Source organism: Carya illinoinensis, chromosome 8, assembly GCF_018687715.1.
Source record: "Carya illinoinensis cultivar Pawnee chromosome 8, C.illinoinensisPawnee_v1, whole genome shotgun sequence".
Taxonomy (NCBI): Eukaryota; Viridiplantae; Streptophyta; class Magnoliopsida; order Fagales; family Juglandaceae; genus Carya; species Carya illinoinensis.
The window spans coordinates 35,897,760-35,918,384 of NC_056759.1; the positions used below are offsets into that span (position 1 = coordinate 35,897,760).

A 20,625-nucleotide genomic window follows, 5' to 3' on the forward strand; every position below is an offset into this window, starting at 1 on the left:
ATTTAAGAGATGAGGCAAAGAGGGCCTTGGTGAAAGCATCTAGGGAAACAACCACTAGCAAGAGGTGAAACAACCAAATGCCTTCCTTCTTTGCTCTCTTTTTGTTTGTGCTTTTCCAACTCAATGATCTTCTCTTGGTTATTTTCAGGCTGATGGCTCTTCTCCTTATGCTCTTCATCATTGATGTTCTTCTCATTGCCTTCTACTCTAGAATTCAGCCGTTTAACCTCTCCTCCACCATTGCTGATTTCTATGTTACCCTTCAATACATGCTTATTATTCTTTATTTGTTTCCACTGAGCCTGTGGACCACTTTTATCTTCTTTGGAGTTCAAGGATTTACTTCCAAGAGGCTTCTTTGCAATTTTTGATTCAGCCTTTAATGATTTCGGGTTTTCCTTTTTGATGACTCTGGTCCAGTAGATGCCTCTTTTCCTTCTTTTTATAATCTGGTTTCATAGGTGCCTCAACAAGAGAGTTTGATTCGTTTTTGTTATCTTCTTTTTCCTTCATGTTAGACTCTGGTTCAGTAGGTGCCTCTGCAGGAGTCTTTGCTTCCTCATTTTTTTCCTATTCCATATTCCATTAACCAAGAGTCTGCCTGATCAAGATGTTTCCCAGCAAGCACGTTGCCAATAAAAAGCTTTGTCTTTGTTTTCAGTTAACTTTAAGCAAACTAGATTAAACAATTAGGATAGGATGAAACAAAAACGAGAAGAAAATGAGAATAAGAAATTCACAAGTGTTTAAATTAAATTGCTAAAAGTAAAAGTTTAAAAACTTGAAAAAACAAGAATGCATTATGTATTAGTGTATGGCAAAATTGTTAGTGAAAAGAAATCAGAGAGAGAGAGAGAGAGAGAGAGAGAGAGAGAGAGAGAGAGATCCCCAGAAGCATCAATTTATGTGCAAGCTCGATAAATTATTAGCCACGTCAATCAAAATAAGGTCAACACAATAAAATAAAAAAAAGTAAGTTACCATCTTTACATACTAGCTTCCTCTCATCTGTGAAGGCTTGGGTTCTGCAAATTATTATATCAAGAAAAGGGTAAATCAAACTATGTCCATCCACAACAATTGTTATCTAAAACATAATTGTTAGTTGTCATCTTCATTTTCTCCTCCCACAATCGGGAATTGCCACATAGTGAAAGAGGTGAAGTAAGGGAATTCTAATTTCGAAGGGATCAAAGACTTCATGGACCAGAGTTCCATAGGAGTCAGAAAGCAATTACAAAGTCTAGTTGGAAACACATGACGATGGTCTGGTGGTCATGATGTGGTTGATGTAACCCTAAGGCATCCATCTTGCCACCACCCCTCACCCACCCTCGACCGGCGAGTGACACCCCACCACCATCACAAACAAGGCCGATGGGCCTCGGCGTCCTCGTTGAGGGACATCTGGCGTCGGTCCTTCTTTTGAAAAATTGGTTTTTTTGCTATTTTTCTTTCTTGGAGGCGTCATCAACCGTCACCTGTGCATGTGCCTCCTTCATCACCATAGGCTTGACCAACATACTCTGGTGACTCCATCGAGGGGCCTTCGACGTCGGTCCTCCTTCGAAGATTGGGAGTTTGTTCTTTTTTTTTTTTTTTTTTCCCTCCAGTGCAGTTTAGGGTATTGCGACTATCAAACCTGTCTCTCTGCCTCCGCCACCACCACAGACTAGACCGACGAACTCCGACGACTCGATTAAGGGGCTCCGACGTCAATCCTCCTTCGGCGATCGGGTTTTTTGTTCTGTTTTTTTGTAGGCACAGATCTAGTGATTTGGGCGGGATAGAGTCATAAGAAGCAAGTTTAAAATAGGCCTAAATCCTTTAAAATCAGATAAAGGAAAATGGAAAATCGGATTCAGCCTTGTCACTATAACTAGATCCAGGAAAGAGTGGCGGATTAAAAGGAAATCTGGGTTATTTGAAGTGGGTTCTACATCAAGTATCGGCATTGAGACATCCGTAATGGAATGCCCTTCACCACAGGTAACACATGAAAGAACGAAAGTCAATGTTACACCCATGGTCAGTGTTCTCCCCGAAGAAACTGTGGCTCCCACATCGCAGCTGAAGGAAAATGGTGTAGGATCCGTAGAAGTCGCACATAAAGGGTCGCCAGAGGTGAAGGGGCTTGCTGCCAACCCAGAATATCCAATGGTGTCCATGACCTTACCATTGGAGAGAACCAATAGAGTTGCTAAGGAGGTATGGGATTTGAATATGGGTTTTTCTTTAGTGCCTTGTGTGGAGGAATGTCTAGAGTCGGGAGTGCAGTTAGGTATTGTGTCTGGGGACAATGTTGTTTCCTGGTTTCTCTTCCACCGATAAACAATATTGTAGGTTTACCATTGGATTAAGTTCTGCCTAAAGTTAAAGAGATTCAACACATCTTGGGGATTTCACAAGGAGATATGAAGACCAATTTAAAGCACTAATCACTTTGATTGAGGCTAGCCACGTGCTTGAAACCAAATCAAGTTTCAAGAAAAGTAAGGAGTTAAAGCGTTTTTCTTGGACAATCAACTACGACGCTAAGGGTAATAGCTCAAGTCGAGGGAAGACTAATAGGAGGGCATTGTGAAGACACTCTTGTAGAGGGAGTTCTGGGTAGAGTATTAGTGTTTACGGGAAACAAGGGGTTAGGGTTGGGGTTGGGGAGCTGTGTCCCATTTCAATTCGGGAATGGTGTATTTTGGATAGTTTTTCACTGGCTTTTTCGGTCATTAGGGGCTCTCTAGTATTTTTACTTACTAAAAAAAAGTTTAGTTGGAATATGGGCTTATTTCCAGTTTCAATAACAAATGGAATATTTGAAAAGATGGAAAATTTGCTTGAAACCTACTTCATTGGTAAATTTATTTTTGATGCAGGAAGAATGCAACGACAAATTGTTCATTGATAATTTGGAAGAATTGACAAGGGTGCCTTTTTGTTGCACGTATAATCTAATCCTAAAAATCTATTCAACATATTTAAAGAAAGTACTAGAAGTGGAAACATAGAGTGGGAGGCTTTTTTTGTGAAAAGCTATCCAAGAATTCAAGATCTAGAAAGACATGAAGTACAAAAGAAAGACACCAAACAAGACAAGTGAGAATCTAAGTAATGCATAGGAAACTCTACCATCGACTATAACTCTAAAACGAAAAGGATTTATGTTTGCTCAGTCAATTTCGATTTGAAAGCAAGCAACATTTGTACATCTTGACCCATCTATCGATTAAGCCAACTAAGATGATAAATATACCTCATATTAGATCATGGCATGCCCTCCTTCACCTCCATAGTCTGCTTTTGCACACACTGTCTTTATATATATTTACTTAGGTCAACTTCTTCCAAAATGGAGAAAATAAATTAACTTTGATCTAGCCGTCACCCATAATAAAATAATCTTCGGCAATATCACAGTAGCCCTTTCTTTTCACTTCATTCCTTTTGATTTTCTTTCCTCATACTTAGGTACTTCATATAAAAAGAAAGCACCAAGAAAGTTATCTAATGTAGTTCAATACAACAATTTGATACTGCCTAACTTAGCCATTACTTTTTAATGAATTTAATAGCATCTAATGTAGTTCAATATTCCTGTAAAAAAATGTAGTTAAAAAACAGCAACACAACTCCAAATATAGTGGGAAAAAAATTCTAGAAAGGAGCAATTTTCGCAACCTCCATTGTTTTCCTTTCCTATTCTTACAGATCTTTCAATACACCAAAAAAGTAAACTTTAACTATAAGAAAAAATGGCTTTTTCCAGTGATCTATTATATTTGCCGTAAAAAAAATAGTTGCTAATAGTACTTTATTGGAGCCAAGCAAAGTCGCCATAGCAAATTTGATTTTTATTTTGTTGTGAACAGTTTTCAAATTTTTTGCGGTGATATTTTGATCTTTTGTGACGTTTGTAGTGTATTTTTGGCTAAATTCATTTTCAGCTATGGAAATTTCATCACAAAAAGTGAATTTTACTGTAGATGGGGTTTCTTTGTAGCAACGAGGAGAAAATGGCGTAATTATGTGTTTTTACGGCGGCAAAAAGTCGCCTTAACAGGACCTCCTGAATGGTCGGAAAGTAATAAATAAAACCGCTGCAAACAATATATCATTTTCCGTTTATTATTGTTTCACGGCGAGAAACAACTGCTGCAATTAATTTGGACAGTAAAATTAGTTGTTTGCAACAAGGATTTAAGTATTTGCGGCAACACTAAATCGCGGCAAAAAGATCACAATCAGCAACGGCAACTAGCGAAAAGCGTAATCCCTAGAGTTTAAAGCCCCCTTTGCCCCGCCCCTGGGCGTCTCTCTCTCTCTCTCTCCCCTTGTATCGCTGCAGTCCCTCGCCGTCGCTGGTAGCAGCCTTCGTCACACAGGTAAGTCTCCGTCCGTCCTTCTGTTTGATTGTGTATTTTGTGAATATTCACTTTTCAATTTGTAGTGATTAACAACCAAAGTTAGTATTGAAAAGCAATGGGCGTTTCTTGATGTTTAATAGGATGCTAATATTTCAAAATATTGGAACTCCAACTGAAGAAATATACAGTTTCATCACTCCAAAGGAAAAGATAACTCGTGAAATATTTTTTTTTTTTATAAGTAAACATTAGTATTAATAAGAATAGGCAAAGCCCAAGTATACAAGATGTAATACAGATAACTCGTGAAATATTGAGCAACGATCCAGAGAAAGTGCTAGCCACATCTAGGCTATAAACCCAAAGGAGCTAGTCAATTTGTAGTGTGACTAGCGCATTCTGTGTGTCATTACATATCAGTTTCTTGCTGTTTATAATGATTCCAAAAACTCCAGTTGTGACCTTGACTAGTTCTTTTGGAGTATAAGCTCAGATGTGGTTTGGACTTTCCTTGGCTCACTACATATTGAAACTTACAATGAATTGACGATGAAAGAATGTGCTCAAACAAATTAAGCAATTCTTCAAAATTAATAATGAAGAGAATCCTCAAAATTCGCCACACAATAGCAAACATACATACATCTCACCTGCCCGTCAGACTGAAAACTTGAATCACCAGAACAATTCTTTTCTTAAGAAGTACATCTTGCCACAAGAATTAATACGTGATACATTCAGAGGCCAAAACATAGTTTCAATTGGCTTTTGAGTGGCATAGTCTTCTCTCTATGCTCTCTAGGGCTCCTTAGAGAACAAAGAGGAGAAGTGTTTTTCAGTCTTGATTTAGGCGAGAGTATGGAAGAACTTGAAGACCGATGGGGACACCTCAATCTAACAGAGGAGGAGGAAGAGGTAATAGTCAATCCCACGGGGTGCGATGAGGAAGTGATTAGGAAAGGGGGCTTAAGCCTCATAGGCAGAATATGCTGTGACCGGACAATAGGGAAGGAAATTGTTTCCAGAACCATGGAAAAAATCTGGCGCATTAGTAAACGAGCGATTTTCCAATCAGTGGAACGAAATGTATTCATTATAACCTTCGCAAACCATGCGGACAGGAATCGTATCTTAGAAGGAAAACCGTGGCTGTTTGACAACATGCTATTTGTTGTACAGCCCTATGAAGGAACGATGCAACCGGGTTATTTGTTGTTTCAGTCAGAGATGTTTTGGGTCCGCATGCACAACATGCCATTCGGTGCTATGACGAAAGCTTGGGGTACACAGATCGGGGCATCGATTGGGAGGGTTCTCTATGTAGACACGGAGGAAGATGGAGTCGGATGGGGAAACTTCTTGAGGGTCCGAGTGGAAATTAAACTGCAAAAAGCTCTTGCAAGGGGGAGGTTCATTGATGCAGATGGAACCAAAGTCTGGATCCCTTTTACATACGAAAAACTTCCCCATTTCTGTGTCTCGTGCGAATGGTTAACACATGGAAAACAGGGGTGCACCAAGGAACCGAGTAATACTTTGTTAAAAAATTCAGTATCGGCACAGTTCGGCTCTTGGCTTCGGGCAGACGAACCTCCTAGACGAAAACCAGTGCTCCCGGCCAAACAGGGGAGAGAGGAAGCAGGGGAGGGTACCGAAAGCAACTCCGACCACAGCAACTTCTGCAAGAATACTGTACAACGGAATGATGCCTTCAGTGGTTCCAGAAACTCCATTGGACAGTGTGAGGCTAGACCGACGTCAGTATCAAACTGGCTAAGGGCTACCGAGGCAGGTGAAAAGGGGAACCTGGCACACGGAGAACGTGAGGCGAAACAGGGAGCTGAAGCTCTTCCCGCCAACCCAGGTCAATCGGACCCGAGAAATATGGACCAGCCAGTTTGCGATTGGGCTTCTACTGGGCCCAAGCCCATGGACGAAACAGAACGCTGCACTCAGGCGGCCCCTAAAACCCAAAGCGTGATTCAGCCTTCCTCTAATCCAAAACAAAAAGCTTGTTCACCTGTTGAGGAAAAAACCAGTTCCGAGGGCTCTCTTCAAAGGGCGACCGAGACCCAGATGAGGAAAGGGGCAAAGGGGGATGCTGTAGAGCCGCAACAGTCAGGTGGGAGGACCAAGAATGCTGGGCTATGGAAGCGCCGTGCACGGGTAAAAGGTACCCCTCTTCTACCCTCTTTGGTACCTTCGGTTTCTAAGAGGAAGTTATCTCCTCTGGTTGAGAACCAGTCCCAGGGAGGGGGGACGAAAAGACCGAAGAGGTCTTCTCCTCTCTCTGATGTTTTACTCAAAGATCTGGCGGTGGCTACTTGTCAGCCCCGCCGGTTACCATGAAGCTTCTAAGCTGGAACTGTCGGGGGCTTGGGAACCCCCGAACAGTTCAAACCCTTGGTTTCTTAATCAAGGAAAAAGGACCCGATTTTATTTTCCTAATTGAAACAAAGCTAGTTGGTTCTAGAGCAAAAAATATTGCTAGAAGATTTAAATATGATTGTTGTGTTGTGGTGGATGCGATTGGGAGGAGTGGGGGTTTAATGCTTTTGTGGAAGAATGGTGTGGAATACGAATTGTTCAATTACTCCAATCGGCATATAAATGGGTTTGTGCATAGTGAAGAAACAAATTCAAAGTGGTTGCTGACCTGTTTCTACGGGGATCCCGTGACTAGTAATAGGAGAGTATCATGGCAATTGTTGAAGTCCTTCAAACCTTTTTCTCTGGGATGGTGCGTCATCGGAGACTTTAATGAAATTCTGACTTCAGGAGATAAGGTGAGCGGTAGAGATAGAGGGGAGACCCAGATGAGTCTGTTTAGGGAAGTTATTGAAGAGGGACAGCTTTTTGATATTGGGTGGAGGGGCTTAAAGTACACGTGGAGTAATCGTCACGAAGACTCTACTTTTACCAAAGAAAGAATTGATAGAGCGTTTGCTAATAGCACATGGAAATCAGTTTATCCTGAATCAAGTGTGGATGTCCTCCCAGCTATATGTTCTGACCACTGCCCGTTATTACTCTCCTTTAACCATAGCAGGGCAAGGGAGGGTCGGTTTCCCTTTCAGTTCAAGTATGAGATAAATTGGAGCAAGGAGGAGGGCTGTAAGGACCTAATAGCAACTCAATGGCAGAAAGTGACAGGGGAAAGGGGTAAAATCCAGAATGCACAACATAAATTAGAGGACTGCAGCCTGAAGTTGAAACAGTGGAGTAAGAGCCTAATCTACCACAGAAATCAGGAAATACGTGCTAAAATGGAAGAAGTCAAAAGAATCCAACAGAATGAGAATCCTAATAATATGAGACAGCTCAAGACACTCCAAGCTCGTCTAAACTCTCTACTGGAACAGGAGGACCTTCGATGGAAGCAGCGTGCAAAAATTCATTGGTTAACACAAGGTAATAGAAATTCCAAGTTCTATCATGCGTGTGTAAACCAAAGGAGAAAAAAGAATAGGATAAAGTCGATAGAGGATGAAAGTGGCAGAGTGATTACGGGAAGAGAAGATTTAGCAAGGGGATTCGGTAATTATTTTCTGCAGGTCTTTACAAGTTCTAATCCTAATCACAGCTGCATTGAAAGGTGTCTAAGGGGGATTCAACCGAGAATTTCATCAGAAATGCAATCAAAATTAGATCTACCTTTTCAGAGAAACGAAATAGAAAGGGCTCTAAAACAAATGTCGCCTTTTAAATCCCCCGGGCCAGATGGGTTCAGTGCTGGTTTTTATAAGGACCATTGGGATATTGTGGGAAACGACATAACTGCAGCTGTTTTGGACTACCTTAACACAGGAAATATGGTTCAGGGGCTCAACCATACCCTTATAGCCTTGATTCCGAAAATAAATACCCCTTCTGCCATGCTACATTTTAGACCGATCAGCCTGTGCAACGTTCTTTACAAATTAATTTCCAAAGTCCTAGCAAACAGAATCAAAGGGGTGCTGTCAAATATAATATCATGGAACCAAAGCGCTTTTATCCCTGATAGACTGATTTCCGACAATGTTATGGTGGCTTATGAGTTACTACATTCTATGAATTCAAGACATAAAGGTAAAATGGGGAGCATGGCCATTAAACTTGACATGTCCAAAGCTTATGATAGGGTCGAGTGGGATTTCTTGGAAGCAGTTCTTCTAAGGCTAGGATTCTCAGAGAACTGGACCAGCTTACTAATGGGGTGTGTTAGATCAGTGAGTTACTCAGTATTAGTCAATGGGACCCCCGGTGAGACCTTTACTCCCACAAGAGGGCTACGGCAAGGAGATCCTCTATCCCCATACCTTTTTATTATGTGTGCTGAAGGTCTAACTTCGCTTCTCCAAACAGCAGAACGTAATGGTAGCATACAGGGAGTTTCTGCTTCCAAAAGGGGCCTCAAGATCAATCATCTCCTTTTCGCCGACGATTGTGTTATATTTAGTAGAGCAAAAATGGAGGAATGGACTAGAATTATGCATCTTCTAGTAATCTATGAAAGAGCATCAGGCCAAGTTCTCAATAAGCAGAAAACTTCCATCTTCTTCAGCTCTAATACCAAAGAAGAAACAAAAACCTTTATCCTTCAAGGAGCTGCAGGGATTTCTTGTGATGACTATAATAAATACTTGGGGCTTCCTACTCTTGTTGGGAGAACAAAATACAACACTTTTCGTGGTCTAAAAGAAAAAATCTGGAAGCGGATGAATAGCTGGAAAAATTCGTTTCTCTCAACAGCTGGGAAAGAAATCTTAATCAAAAGTGTTCTACAAGCCATTCCGACGTACACTATGAGCATTTTCAAACTTCCGGTAAGGTTGGTTAGAGAAATAGAAATGATGTTCTCAAATTTTTGGTGGAACCACAAGAAGGAAGGAAGAGGAGTACATTGGCGTAAATGGGAGAAGATGGGAAAGTCAAAACAAGATGGAGGCTTGGGATTTCGCGATATGCAGTGTTTCAACAGTGCGCTATTGGCAAAACAAGTTTGGAGAATTCACAAGCATCCTGCCTCTCTAGTGTCTCAGCTCTACAAAGAAAAATATTTTAAGAATTCCCAAGTCTTGGAAACAAAAACAAAGGCTGGCTCCTCTTATATTTGGCAAGGTCTATGTTCAGTACTGGATCTAGTCAGGAAGGGTTCAGTTTGGCGAGTCGGCAATGGTAACTCAATAAGAATATGGAAGGACAAATGGCTCCCAAAAGAAAAAACTTTTGAAGTACAGACCTGCCCCAATACGATTCCAGCAGATTCTAAAGTCTCCTGCCTCATTGACTCGGCTCTTATGAAGTGGAACACTGAGTTGGTCAAATCTATTTTTAAACCAGAAGAAGCGCAGCTTATTTGCAGTCTACCAGTTAGTCTCAGAGGTGCTGCGGATTCATCTATTTGGGGCTATACAAAGAAAGGTATTTTCACGGTTAGAAGTGCGTATTTTGTTGATCTGGATACAAAACATCAGAAGTATGGGGAACCTTCAGGATGTAATCAGTTTGTGCACCGATGGAATGACATTTGGAACTTGGAAGTTACAGGGAAAGTCAAGCATTTCCTCTGGAAATCAGTCTCAAATCTCCTTCCCACTAAGGAAAATCTGTTCAAGAAGAAGATTTTGGATAGCCCTCTTTGCCCGGTGTGTGATAGGGGGATAGAAACTACTCTGCATGGTTTATGGGAATGCCCGGCAGCTAGAGATGTTTGGGGGGATCAGGAATCACCAGTGGCTAAGTGGGTCAGCTCTTTTGATTGTTTTGCATCTTTGTGGACTGAATTCTGTGACAGACTCGAAGCTAAGAACCTGTTTTTGGTAGCTGTAGTCTGTTATAGAATTTGGCTTAGAAGAAATGACCTTGTTTTTAGAAATATTTTCATTGGTCCAAAAGCTGTTTTATCTTCTGCGGTTTCTGACTTGGAGACCTGTTCTTTGGCACAAAGTGAAAGCTTGGTGAGACAAAGTCCTTTGACACATCAAACTGCTGCTTCTTTTTGGCACCCTCCCCCATCTTCTTGGCTAAAAGTTAACTTTGATGCAAGTTTTAATATGTCAGATTCGGTGATGGGTAATAGCCCGAGACTCAAATGGTGAGCCACATTTTATGTTGACTGCACAAAAACACTTCGTATCCTCAGCTTTCATGGCTGAAGCGTATGCTTTATGGAGAGCCTTTACCCTTTGTGATGAAATGGGAGTGGGGAGTGTTGTTTTTGAAGGGGACGCAAGGCTGGTTATAGAAGCTGTGAAAAATTCCAGTCCAGATTTAGCATGGCATGGACAGCTTGTTGAGGATCTCAAGAATGAGCTGGCAATACACCCGAGTTGGAAGCTGTCCTTTACAAGCAGAGGGAACAACAAAGTGGCTCATGAACTAGCTAGATTAGCTTATTCTGTTGTAACAGAAACTGTTTGGATTGAGGAAGGACCGGCTGTGGTTTCTTCTCTCATATCTGATGACAAACTTTGTTCTAGTGTTTAATGTTATATCATACATCTCTTTTCAAAAAAAAAAAAAAAAAATTGGCTTTTGAGTGGCAATAGAACCTTAAGTTCACATGTTTGAAATCCCAAAAACTACTAGTTCTAATTCAAATAACAAAGTATAACCATAAACAACAGCAACAAAACTTCCAGGCACAACATGCCACAAGCAAACTAGCAATCACCTACCGTGTGTACATTTTTAAAGTCAATACCCCTCACTACTCCAAATTCAGAGTCTAGTTTTTGCTTGGCATGCTTTCTAGACTTTCTTGTTTCAGCATTACTTTCCCCATTGACTTCTTCCTTCTCTTTTGTTTCACTGTCATCAGTTGCAATCAAATAATCAAAAAGCCCAGCATTGAATTCCTGATGACAAGCCAGTGACATTAAAGAGTACTTGTTAGTAGTTATAAAGTTGTAAAACCCATCACTGATCAGTGATAACAATATGAACTATCATTCTCAAAATGAAATGCTAGCAGCAAATCTACCAAAATCAAATTTAGAAAAGAAAATCATTACAAGGTTTCAGAATAAATCGGTATTAAAGCAGACCTCAAGAATATGAAGACGAGAATTCTGTGGCAACTCAGAATTTAAAACAGCAGACTTAATTCCAAACTGCAGCAAAAAGAATTATTGCAGTCAGTCACACAAGGAAGGACGCGAAACACAAAAATATATAAAACTATGATGTTTGATACAATGTTAGCCAACACAAATCTTGTATAATTAGTAGTACTACTTGAAGGACAAGAAATATAAGTTTCTTCTAATATACATACATATTTACTTTTTTCATGCAGAAAAGATGAAGAGAACAGAATCCTTCTAGACAGACAAGACATAACGCCCCAATGGAAGGCTTAAGCCACTTTTGGGCCTATACTCCAAAAGGACCAGTCATACAATTGGAGCCCCATTGGAATCATTATCAAGATCAAGAACTTCTCCCTCCCAAGGAATGTGGGATCCCAAACGTCACCTATATTCATCACTCAATATGGGTATCACATTCGAAATAGTCTAAAACCATCATTGACCAAGGGTCCAAGACTTTATTTTATGCATTACAAGTCAGATGTTCCACTCTTAAAGACCATATTTAGTTTCAGAAAGACCATATTTAGTATAAGCAAGTATTTCGTAGACTATTAAAGAAAGGGAGAACACGTATGCCTAAATGAGTTTGCATACCTTTTCCAGAAACAGTTTTGATCTATATCCCATGTCTATGGTATTAGTAAAAATCAGAACTTTCTTTTGAACCAACTCCAACTTCAAGAGGGCAAGGATGTGGAGTAATTTATCACGACCACCGCATGAAATCTGAAAACAAAAGAAACGTGACATTAAACTCATTACTAAAATGATCCTCATTGTCCAAACAGATTAAAAGACAAGTGTGAATGCATGGGGGATTAATGAACATAAAACAAATCCATACAGGTCAATGAACCCAAAATTACTTGAGAAAATTAGACAGACTAACGGCACTGTTCACAGCCATTGCAGCTAAGGGCACTGTTCACAGCCATTGCAGCGGAGCAGTCTCACCATCTTCGTTCCGCCAGCAAAAGGGAGAGGGAATTAAAGAGACTCTCATGCTCTGTAAATTATGACCGAGAAGGTAGCGCTAACAGGGAAAGAGTTACTGATAAGGTGATCTTAGGTGATCCATGAAGCCCAAGATCATATCATGGAATGTTCGGGGTTTAAACAACCCGAACAAACGCCTTAGAGTGAAGAACCTAATCCGGGATTGGAAGGCGGACATCCTTTGTTTACAGGAGACCAAATTGAAGTACGTAGACAGGAATATTATTAGAAGTCTATGGAATTGCACCTACGCGGGATGGACTAGCTTGCCTTCCAAGGGCGCATCAGGGGGCATTATTGTGATGTGGGATAAGAGAGTTGTTGTTTTAGTGGAAGAATCCGTTGGTGAGTTCGTGGTTGCATGTTCTTTTAAGTCTTTGGAAGACGGGTTCGTGTGGGGCTTTGCAGGCGTTTATGGCCCGAATAATGATAATAGCAGGAAGCTTCTCTGGGATGAGATTGCCGGATTGTGTAGTTGGTGGGAGGGTCCTTGGTGCATTGGAGGTGATTTCAACACCACTCGGTTCTCGAGTGAAAGGTCGGGGGACTCCAACTCGGGATCAGCCATGGCTGATTTCTCAACCTTAATTTTTGAACTGGACTTGATTGATCTTCCCCTAGGGGGGGTGACTACACTTGGTCGAACGGGAGGGCATGGTCTCGTCTGGACAGATTTATTGTCTCTCCTTCCTGGGAGACACACTTCCCCACTCTTTGTCAGAAGCGCCTCCCTAGGCTTTGCTCAGATCATTTTCCACTTATGTTGGACTGTGGTGGTATTCAAGAGGGGCGAAGATACTTCAAATTCGAAAATATGTGGCTGAAGGTGGAGGGATTTATAGACAAAATCAGATCTTGGTGGTCCTCTTATCAGATTTCGGGCACCCCCAGTTTTGTTTTAGCTGGAAAACTTAAAAACCTGAAAAATGATTTGAGAACATGGAATTTGGAAACCTTTGGGAATCTAAATAACCAAAGACACACTTTTTTTCAGGAACTGCAGCGCTTCGAGGACAAAGAAGCGATTTTGGCCCTCACTGCTGAGGAGAAGGAAAGGAAAACAGCGGTGATAGCCGAACTGGAAAAAATCACACTTTTGGAGGAGATATCCTGGAGACAAAAATCACGAGCCATTTGGTTGAAAGAAGGGGACAGGTGCACTAAATTCTTCCACCGTGTCGCCAACTCTCATAGACGAACCAACGCCATTGAGGTTCTGCACTCCGATGGGAGGATTATCACCAACAGGGCAGCTATCAAGGAACACATTGTGCACTTCTACGATCAGCTACTTAAAGAGCAACATTCCTGGCGGCCTAAGGTAGATGGGTTGATTTTTGACTCTATTGATGCAACAAGTGCAGCGTGGCTAGAAAGGCAATTTGAAGAGGAGGAAGTACTTAAAGTTCTAAAAGGCATGGAGAAAGACAAGGCCCCAGGCCCTGATGGTTTCACTATGGCTTTCTTTCAAGCTAGCTGGGATATCGTCAAAGAGGACATTATGAAGGTATTTTTCGAATTTCACTCTTTCTTGAAATTCGAAAAAAGTCTCAACGCCTCCTTTATCGCCCTTATTCCGAAAAGGGCAAGCTCGGTGGAGGTACAGGATTTTCGCCCTATTAGCTTGGTGAGTGGGGTTTACAAAATTATTTCCAAGGTGTTAGTCCAGCGGATGAGCACCGTTATGGAAAAGATCATATCGAAGTCCCAGAATGCCTTTGTGAAAGGGAGGCAAATTCTTGACTCCGTTCTTATTGCCAACGAATGTCTGGAAAGTCAGGTCAAAACTGACATTCCGGGTATCTTATGCAAGCTGGATATGGAGAAAGCTTTTGATCATGTAAACTGGGACTTTTTGATACACATTATAGGCAGGTACGGGTTCGGGGAAAGGTGGTGCCAATGGATGAAACATTGTATAACAACTGTTAGATTTTCTGTTTTGGTGAATGGCACTCCTGAAGGCTTCTTCAATAGCTCTCGGGGCCTGCGGCAAAGAGATCCTTTATCACCTCTTCTTTTCATCCTAGTAATGGATGTCCTAAGCAGAATGTTGCACAGAATGGTGGAGGGCGGTCACATCTTAGGTTTCTCAGTGGGCGGCTCCACCCATGGTAATCTCTCAGTTTCCCATCTTCTCTTTGCAGATGACACGTTGATCTTTTGCAAGCCAGACCCTGATCAGATCCGCTCCCTAAGGGCCCTATTGCTCTGTTTCGAAGCCGTATCCGGATTCAAGGTTAATCTTGCAAAATCCGAGATGGTTCAGGTCGGGGTGGTTGATAATCTAAGTGAATTGGCTGATTTTCTGGGCTGCAAGGTGTCAACCTTGCCTATGAAATATCTGGGTCTCCCTTTGGGGGCCTCTCACAAATCCAAGTCCATGTGGGATGGGGTGGTCGAGAAAATTGAACGTAAACTTGCGGGTTGGAAGCGACTTTACCTATCCAAAGGTGGCAGAGTCACTCTTATTAAGAGCACTCTATCTAATCTCCCCACATACTTTCTCTCCCTTTTCCCCTTGCCTGCAGGTGTGGCGCATAGACTGGAGAAGATCTTTCGTGATTTCCTATGGGGTAGTTTGGAGGACGTGAAAAAATTCCACTTGATCAAGTGGGAAAAAGTATGCACACCAATGGCAAATGGCGGATTGGGGCTCCGCAGCTTGAGAATCCTCAACAAGGCACTACTTGGTAAATGGCTATGGAGATACCATAGGGAACGAGACGCCCTTTGGAGAGAAATCATTGACAGCAAATATGGGAGCTTGAGTGGAGGTTGGTGTTCCAATGCAGTAAGAGGGGCTTATGGCATAGGTGTGTGGAAATTCATACGCAACGGTTGGGAAGTCTTTTTTGCTAATTGCAGATTGGTGGTGGGAAGGGGCAATCACGTTAGCTTTTGGCACGACAATTGGTGTGGCGAGATTGCTTTGAAGATCGCTTTTCCTTCCCTATACAGGATTGCATCTGATAAGGAGGCCACAGTTGCTGATAATTCCGATAGCTCCTCTACCTTCACGCATTGGTCAATAAGATTCACCCGAGCGGCACAAGATTGGGAATTGGGAGACATTGCTGATTTTTACAGCATGTTACAAGCGTCGAATCTACATGCTGATGGAGAAGATCATCTCATTTGGTCACCCACAGGAAACAAGCGTTTCTCAGTACGTTCCTTTTACAAGGTACTCTTGGCATACCCCTCCACTGCATTCCCTTGGAAGAGCATTTGGAGGACTAAGGCGCCTTCAAAAGTGGCCTTCTTCGTATGGCTAGCATCCCATGAGAGTATACTGACTATCGATAAACTGAGAAGACGTGGCATCTACCTAACGGATTGGTGCTTTATGTGCAAACACAATAGTGAGACAGCGGATCATCTACTTCTTCATTGTGAAGCTGTCAAGGCATTGTGGGATGACATCTTTACAAGACTAGGCTTGGCATGGGTAATGCCTAGAAAGGTGGTTGATCTTTTGGCTTGTTGGAGGGGAATCCGGGGCAAGGGGCAGATTGCGGATATTTGGAAAATGGTGCCACTTTGCCTAATGTAGTGCACATGGACTGAGAGGAACAATCGCTGTTTCGAGGATAAGGAGCGATCTCCGGAAGGCTTTAGGGATTTCTTTTATCATACTTTAGTCTTATGGGCATCCTCTATTGTATTGAATGGCACTTCTTTTGCTAAACTTTACGCTGCTCTTCGCAGCTCTTAGCCTATAGCAAGGCTCTTTGTATACCCCCTGTGTACTTGGGCCTTGCCCCTTCTTTTTCTAATATATTTCTTCTTACTTATCAAAAAAAAAAATTAGACAGACAATTCACCTTAACTTTCACAAAATGAGGTGCAATAACAAAAGTAACCCAAACACATTATATAAAAACATATGAACTTGTTTTCATCATCGAACTAAAGATGGAGATAGAAATGCAGAAATAGCAGGACGTGGCTGACTAAAGTTGCCTGCAGTCAGTTTTATTTTGCTTGAAAAAACTGTATATCTAGAGATATTAAAACATCCCGTCTTTGCAAGAAAGAGGAGAGAAATCATGAAATATGTTGAAAATGGCGAGAAACAAGTGGAGATGATTTCAACATGCATCTATGCCAATATTACCAACAGTGCAATAAAAAGTTACAATTTTTTTTATTGGCACCATGGTGTCCAGGAACAAACTCCCAACTAATCCCGGGATTCCTACCACTTGAGCTGACCCCTAGGGGTTTGGCCCTTACCAGGCCCTTATGATTATCTTAGGAGTGTCCATTACTCATACAAAATAATATGATTCCCATGCAGAAGAACTTAGGTACATGGCCAAAGAAAAATTAGTCGAAAGGCAAGATATTTTTCCTAATTACCAAAATGAGCATATCAATCTTACCCAAAATTGCTGAACATTCTTGGGGATAATCTCATCCTTAATATTTCCCACTTCTGGCAAAGTCAAGATGAAGGGGTTGTGTAAATCCAGCTTCTTCAGTTTCTCAACATCACCACTGCAAATAAATGAATACCAAAAGAGATGACATTAACAACAAACGTACTGAACATCAACGCCACAAAGATTTCCTGCAATGTCAACAGCTAGTAGAAGGGAATTTTGAGGCCTATTGTTGTATCTTTATCAGGTCATAAGCATCAGCCCAAGTATGAGAAAGAGGTAAAAGAACATATAAGCAAAATCCTAAAGTGACCTTATTGGAACACCATCGTGGTCTGGGAGGGAGTTATTAGCAAGAACAATGTGGTCTAATTTTCATAAAACACCTAAATTAGCTAAAATAAGTGAAGTGGCACAAGTACACAGTAGAAACAGACCTTGATGTGGCAGACATAAGAAGGCATTGACAACGCCTAGGGATGTGAGCTGTAAAAGCTTTTATGTCATCTTCATATCCATATGACAATAGAAGATCTGCCTGAGAAACAGAAAAAAAAAATCAATCTCTCAAAACAAGAATACTAAGCGATCATGTCTTAATGGTTAAGAAAGAAAGTATCATTACCTAGAATATTCTTGTGATGACCCGCTTTTGAGTGTATTTTCACTGAAGTGTTGTTTTTATTTTAATTAATATATTAGTTTATTTATTTTAAATTAATGTGTTTTAAATTGGTTTTTAATTTATTTGCGTTTTAAATTTAGTTTTAATTTATTTGATGTTGTGTTTTATTTCTTTTAGTTGTTTTGTGGTTTTTAATCTCTTTTTGGCGGTTTAGTTTTGTTTTCCGGATGAGAATTAGATCTCCTCTTTTCCCTACATCTCTTTTCTTTTTTTTTCCTTTCTTTTTCTTTTTCCTCTTTCTTTTTCCTTCTTCTTTTCTTTTTCCTTTCTTTTTCTTTTTTTCTTCTTTTTCTTTTTTCTCTCTTCTCTCTCCCCGATCGATTCCCCCCCCCCGAGCTCTCTCTCTCTCTCTCTCCTCCCTCTCCCTCACGGCCGAACACCTTCTCTCTACCGGCCCACCGCCGTCCGGCCACCACTCGGCCCCCCACCGGTCCCATTTTCTTCCCCTCCCTCCGGCGCACCACCCCTCTGAAGGCCACCCCCAACCGGCCGGCCGTTTGGCCGGAAAAGCTCCAAAAAGGGCGCACGGTTTTGGCTCCGATCCGCCGCCGTCGCTCCACCTCCGGCCACCATTTCTTCACCACTTCATCACCGGTCCCTTGCCGTCCTAACCCACCCATTTCCAGCCTCCAACCACCACCGGAACAGCTCCTACGAGCTTAGTTTCCGATTTGGGTTTTTCGGCCATTTTCCGGCGATTCCGCCGCCACCCACGGCCGTTCATCACTTTCAATAGCTTCACAACCATCCCTAGACCATACCCTATCAATCTCATGTCCTAGTTTGTCCCCGTTCAAAAGTGGGTTTTTCAAACCCACGGCCACAGTGAATTTTCACTGTGACGTTGCTGTTTTTCCGCCGTTTGCAACGCCGCTTGTTTTCTAAAATTGCCATATAGCGCTGTAAGTATTTTTCCAAACCCTATTTTCAGATTTTAATATATATTGCTCATTCAATTATTTATTGTTGTTGGTTGTTGATTCCGGACTGAGTCCGAGGAGTTTCGGGGGTCGGATGGATGGAGGACGGAGTTGCCTGTTTATTTGATTTATGATTGTTGGATTATTTTATTATGCATTGTTATGGCATTACATGGTGCATGCACGTATGTTTGTGGATTTATGTGAAAAGCCTGTGTATTGGCGTAAGTGTATTGCGGGTGCGTGTGTATCAAGAGCCCAAGCCGGGATGGGTTATTATCTCGGTGGAGCTCCTCTGGTCACTCGGGAGCGGAATAAACTGAGTGATGTCCCCTGAGTTGTCGAGAGCGATGACGGGAGCGGGGCTAGGGGATGTGACCGGTGCAAAACTGCAAGTGCACAGTATCGTAGTTTTATAGTAAAGTAATAAGAAGAGTATCGTCCTCAGGGATTGGTACCTTACTCTTGCCAAATACCAAAATTATGCTAATCTCAATTCTATCTAGAGGAATCGCTAAGGTTTTTGTAGTAGCAAATAAAACTAGATCAACTCAAGAGAAATAAGCAAAGAAAGTAAAACTGATGTTTGAAGATCAAATTCAATAGGGAAGAAAACTTCTAGGAAATCGATTTCACCATAATTCTTCACTATACTTTTCTCATCCAGCTAATTTAACTTAAACCTCTTTTGTCTATTAGCAAATCTCTAATTCATCCAAAAGCCTCTTTCGATAGTCAATTGGAATTGATTCTAGTTTATCAATTCACACAAGAGTATGCAAATTAAATAATCAAGAACGCAATAAGACCAATGATTTAATTACTACACAGGTTCATACAAGTCTTTCGATCTCTATACTTACCTATGCTGAAATATCCAAGATCTACCCTATGATTCCCTCTTTCGATAGCAAATCACAAGATTAATAATCATCTAATCAATGGCCAGTTAATTAGAAGCATTAAACTCAGAATAAATCAGATAAACAAAGAGAGAATTGCATTAAATTAGCATGGACAAACAAGCATAGTTCGGAATTAGGTTACATCGTTTTCCTAGAAAGAAGAAAATTTAGCTCATACTAGAATTGGAATTCAACATAAACGAATTCACCATAATTGTTCTGAGAAGATGGGAAGAAGAAAATAAACACTGAAAAATCCTCCTTGCAGCCTCAACTGGTCGTCAAAAGCTCAAGAGAACGATTCAACGCCTTTCTCCCGTCCGTGCTCGTGTATGAATCCAACGTACGTGCAATAAATTGGAATTCCGTCTCCAAAACAAATGATTTGAATCCCTCTAGCTATGTTTTTCTCCCAAAGAGTGTTCTCCAGTCAAAAACCGCGGCTCTAGAGTGAAGAATGGCCTTTTATATGGTCCCACGGCGGAAAACCTAAAATCTGTCAAAATACGATGTTCGCTCGAGCGGGGTGTCGAGCGCGCGTCGAGCGTTCGACTCTGCCTGATTTCGCTCGAGCGTCCTATCGAGCGCACATCGAGCGTTCGACTCTGCCTGATTTCGCTCGAGCGGCCAATCGAGCGCACATCGAGCGTTCGACTCTGCCTGATTTCGCTCGAGCGGCCAATGTCTCCGCTCGAGCGATCTTCGTTTTTCAGCAACCCGCTCGAGCTCCCTGTCGAGCGGCAGTCGAGCGTTTGAATCTGCCTGAATTCGCTCGAGCGGCCAAAAGCCTCCGCTCGAGCGAACTTGTAAAATCTGCAATATGAAATTTTGCAAGCCATCAAATACCCCCAAACTTACAACTTTGTTTGTCCTCAAACAAAAAGAAAAACAAATGATAGTTTAGTCAATATCAACTCGACCCCAAAGAGAAGTATCATCATTCACCAAGCTTTTATGAATTTAGATTTCATCTCTAGTATCTTACTCTTTTAACATCAAAGATAGCAAGAAAATCAATCAAAAATTTTGCAATTTGTCAAGCAAGGGTTAGGCGTTTACTTCAACCTAAAGCTAAGACCTTGAGTGTGTGTGTGATATAGTCAATTTAACCTCAAACCACCTGCAAACTCAGATAAAAGTAGAACAACCAAAATCAGAAGAATTCTCTTAAAACTTAACCCCATAAGACCAATTTTCAGAAATCCTCTCCACTAATGTAGTCAACACCAAAATCAAAGATCAAAAGGTCTTTATTAAGGTTGTAATGATAGGCCACAGGGTGAGGGTTAAG

At 41.4% G+C, this 20,625-nt stretch overlaps 1 protein-coding gene across 1 annotated transcript in view; it reads right to left on the reverse strand.

Annotated features, from left to right (window-relative positions):
* Window positions 1-10,860: 10,860 nt before the first annotated feature.
* Window positions 10,861-20,625, reverse strand: part of LOC122318106 (DEAD-box ATP-dependent RNA helicase 16-like) — a 23,744-nt gene continuing 13,979 nt past the window's right edge. The window contains exons 5-9 of the mRNA XM_043135245.1: window positions 17,262-17,362; window positions 16,825-16,939; window positions 12,035-12,166; window positions 11,393-11,458; window positions 10,861-11,203 (exon numbers count right to left, since the gene is read on the reverse strand). Coding sequence (XP_042991179.1) covers window positions 11,009-11,203; window positions 11,393-11,458; window positions 12,035-12,166; window positions 16,825-16,939; window positions 17,262-17,362 — 609 coding nt within the window. The 3' untranslated portion in view covers window positions 10,861-11,008. The remainder of the gene's footprint in view (window positions 11,204-11,392; window positions 11,459-12,034; window positions 12,167-16,824; window positions 16,940-17,261; window positions 17,363-20,625) is intronic.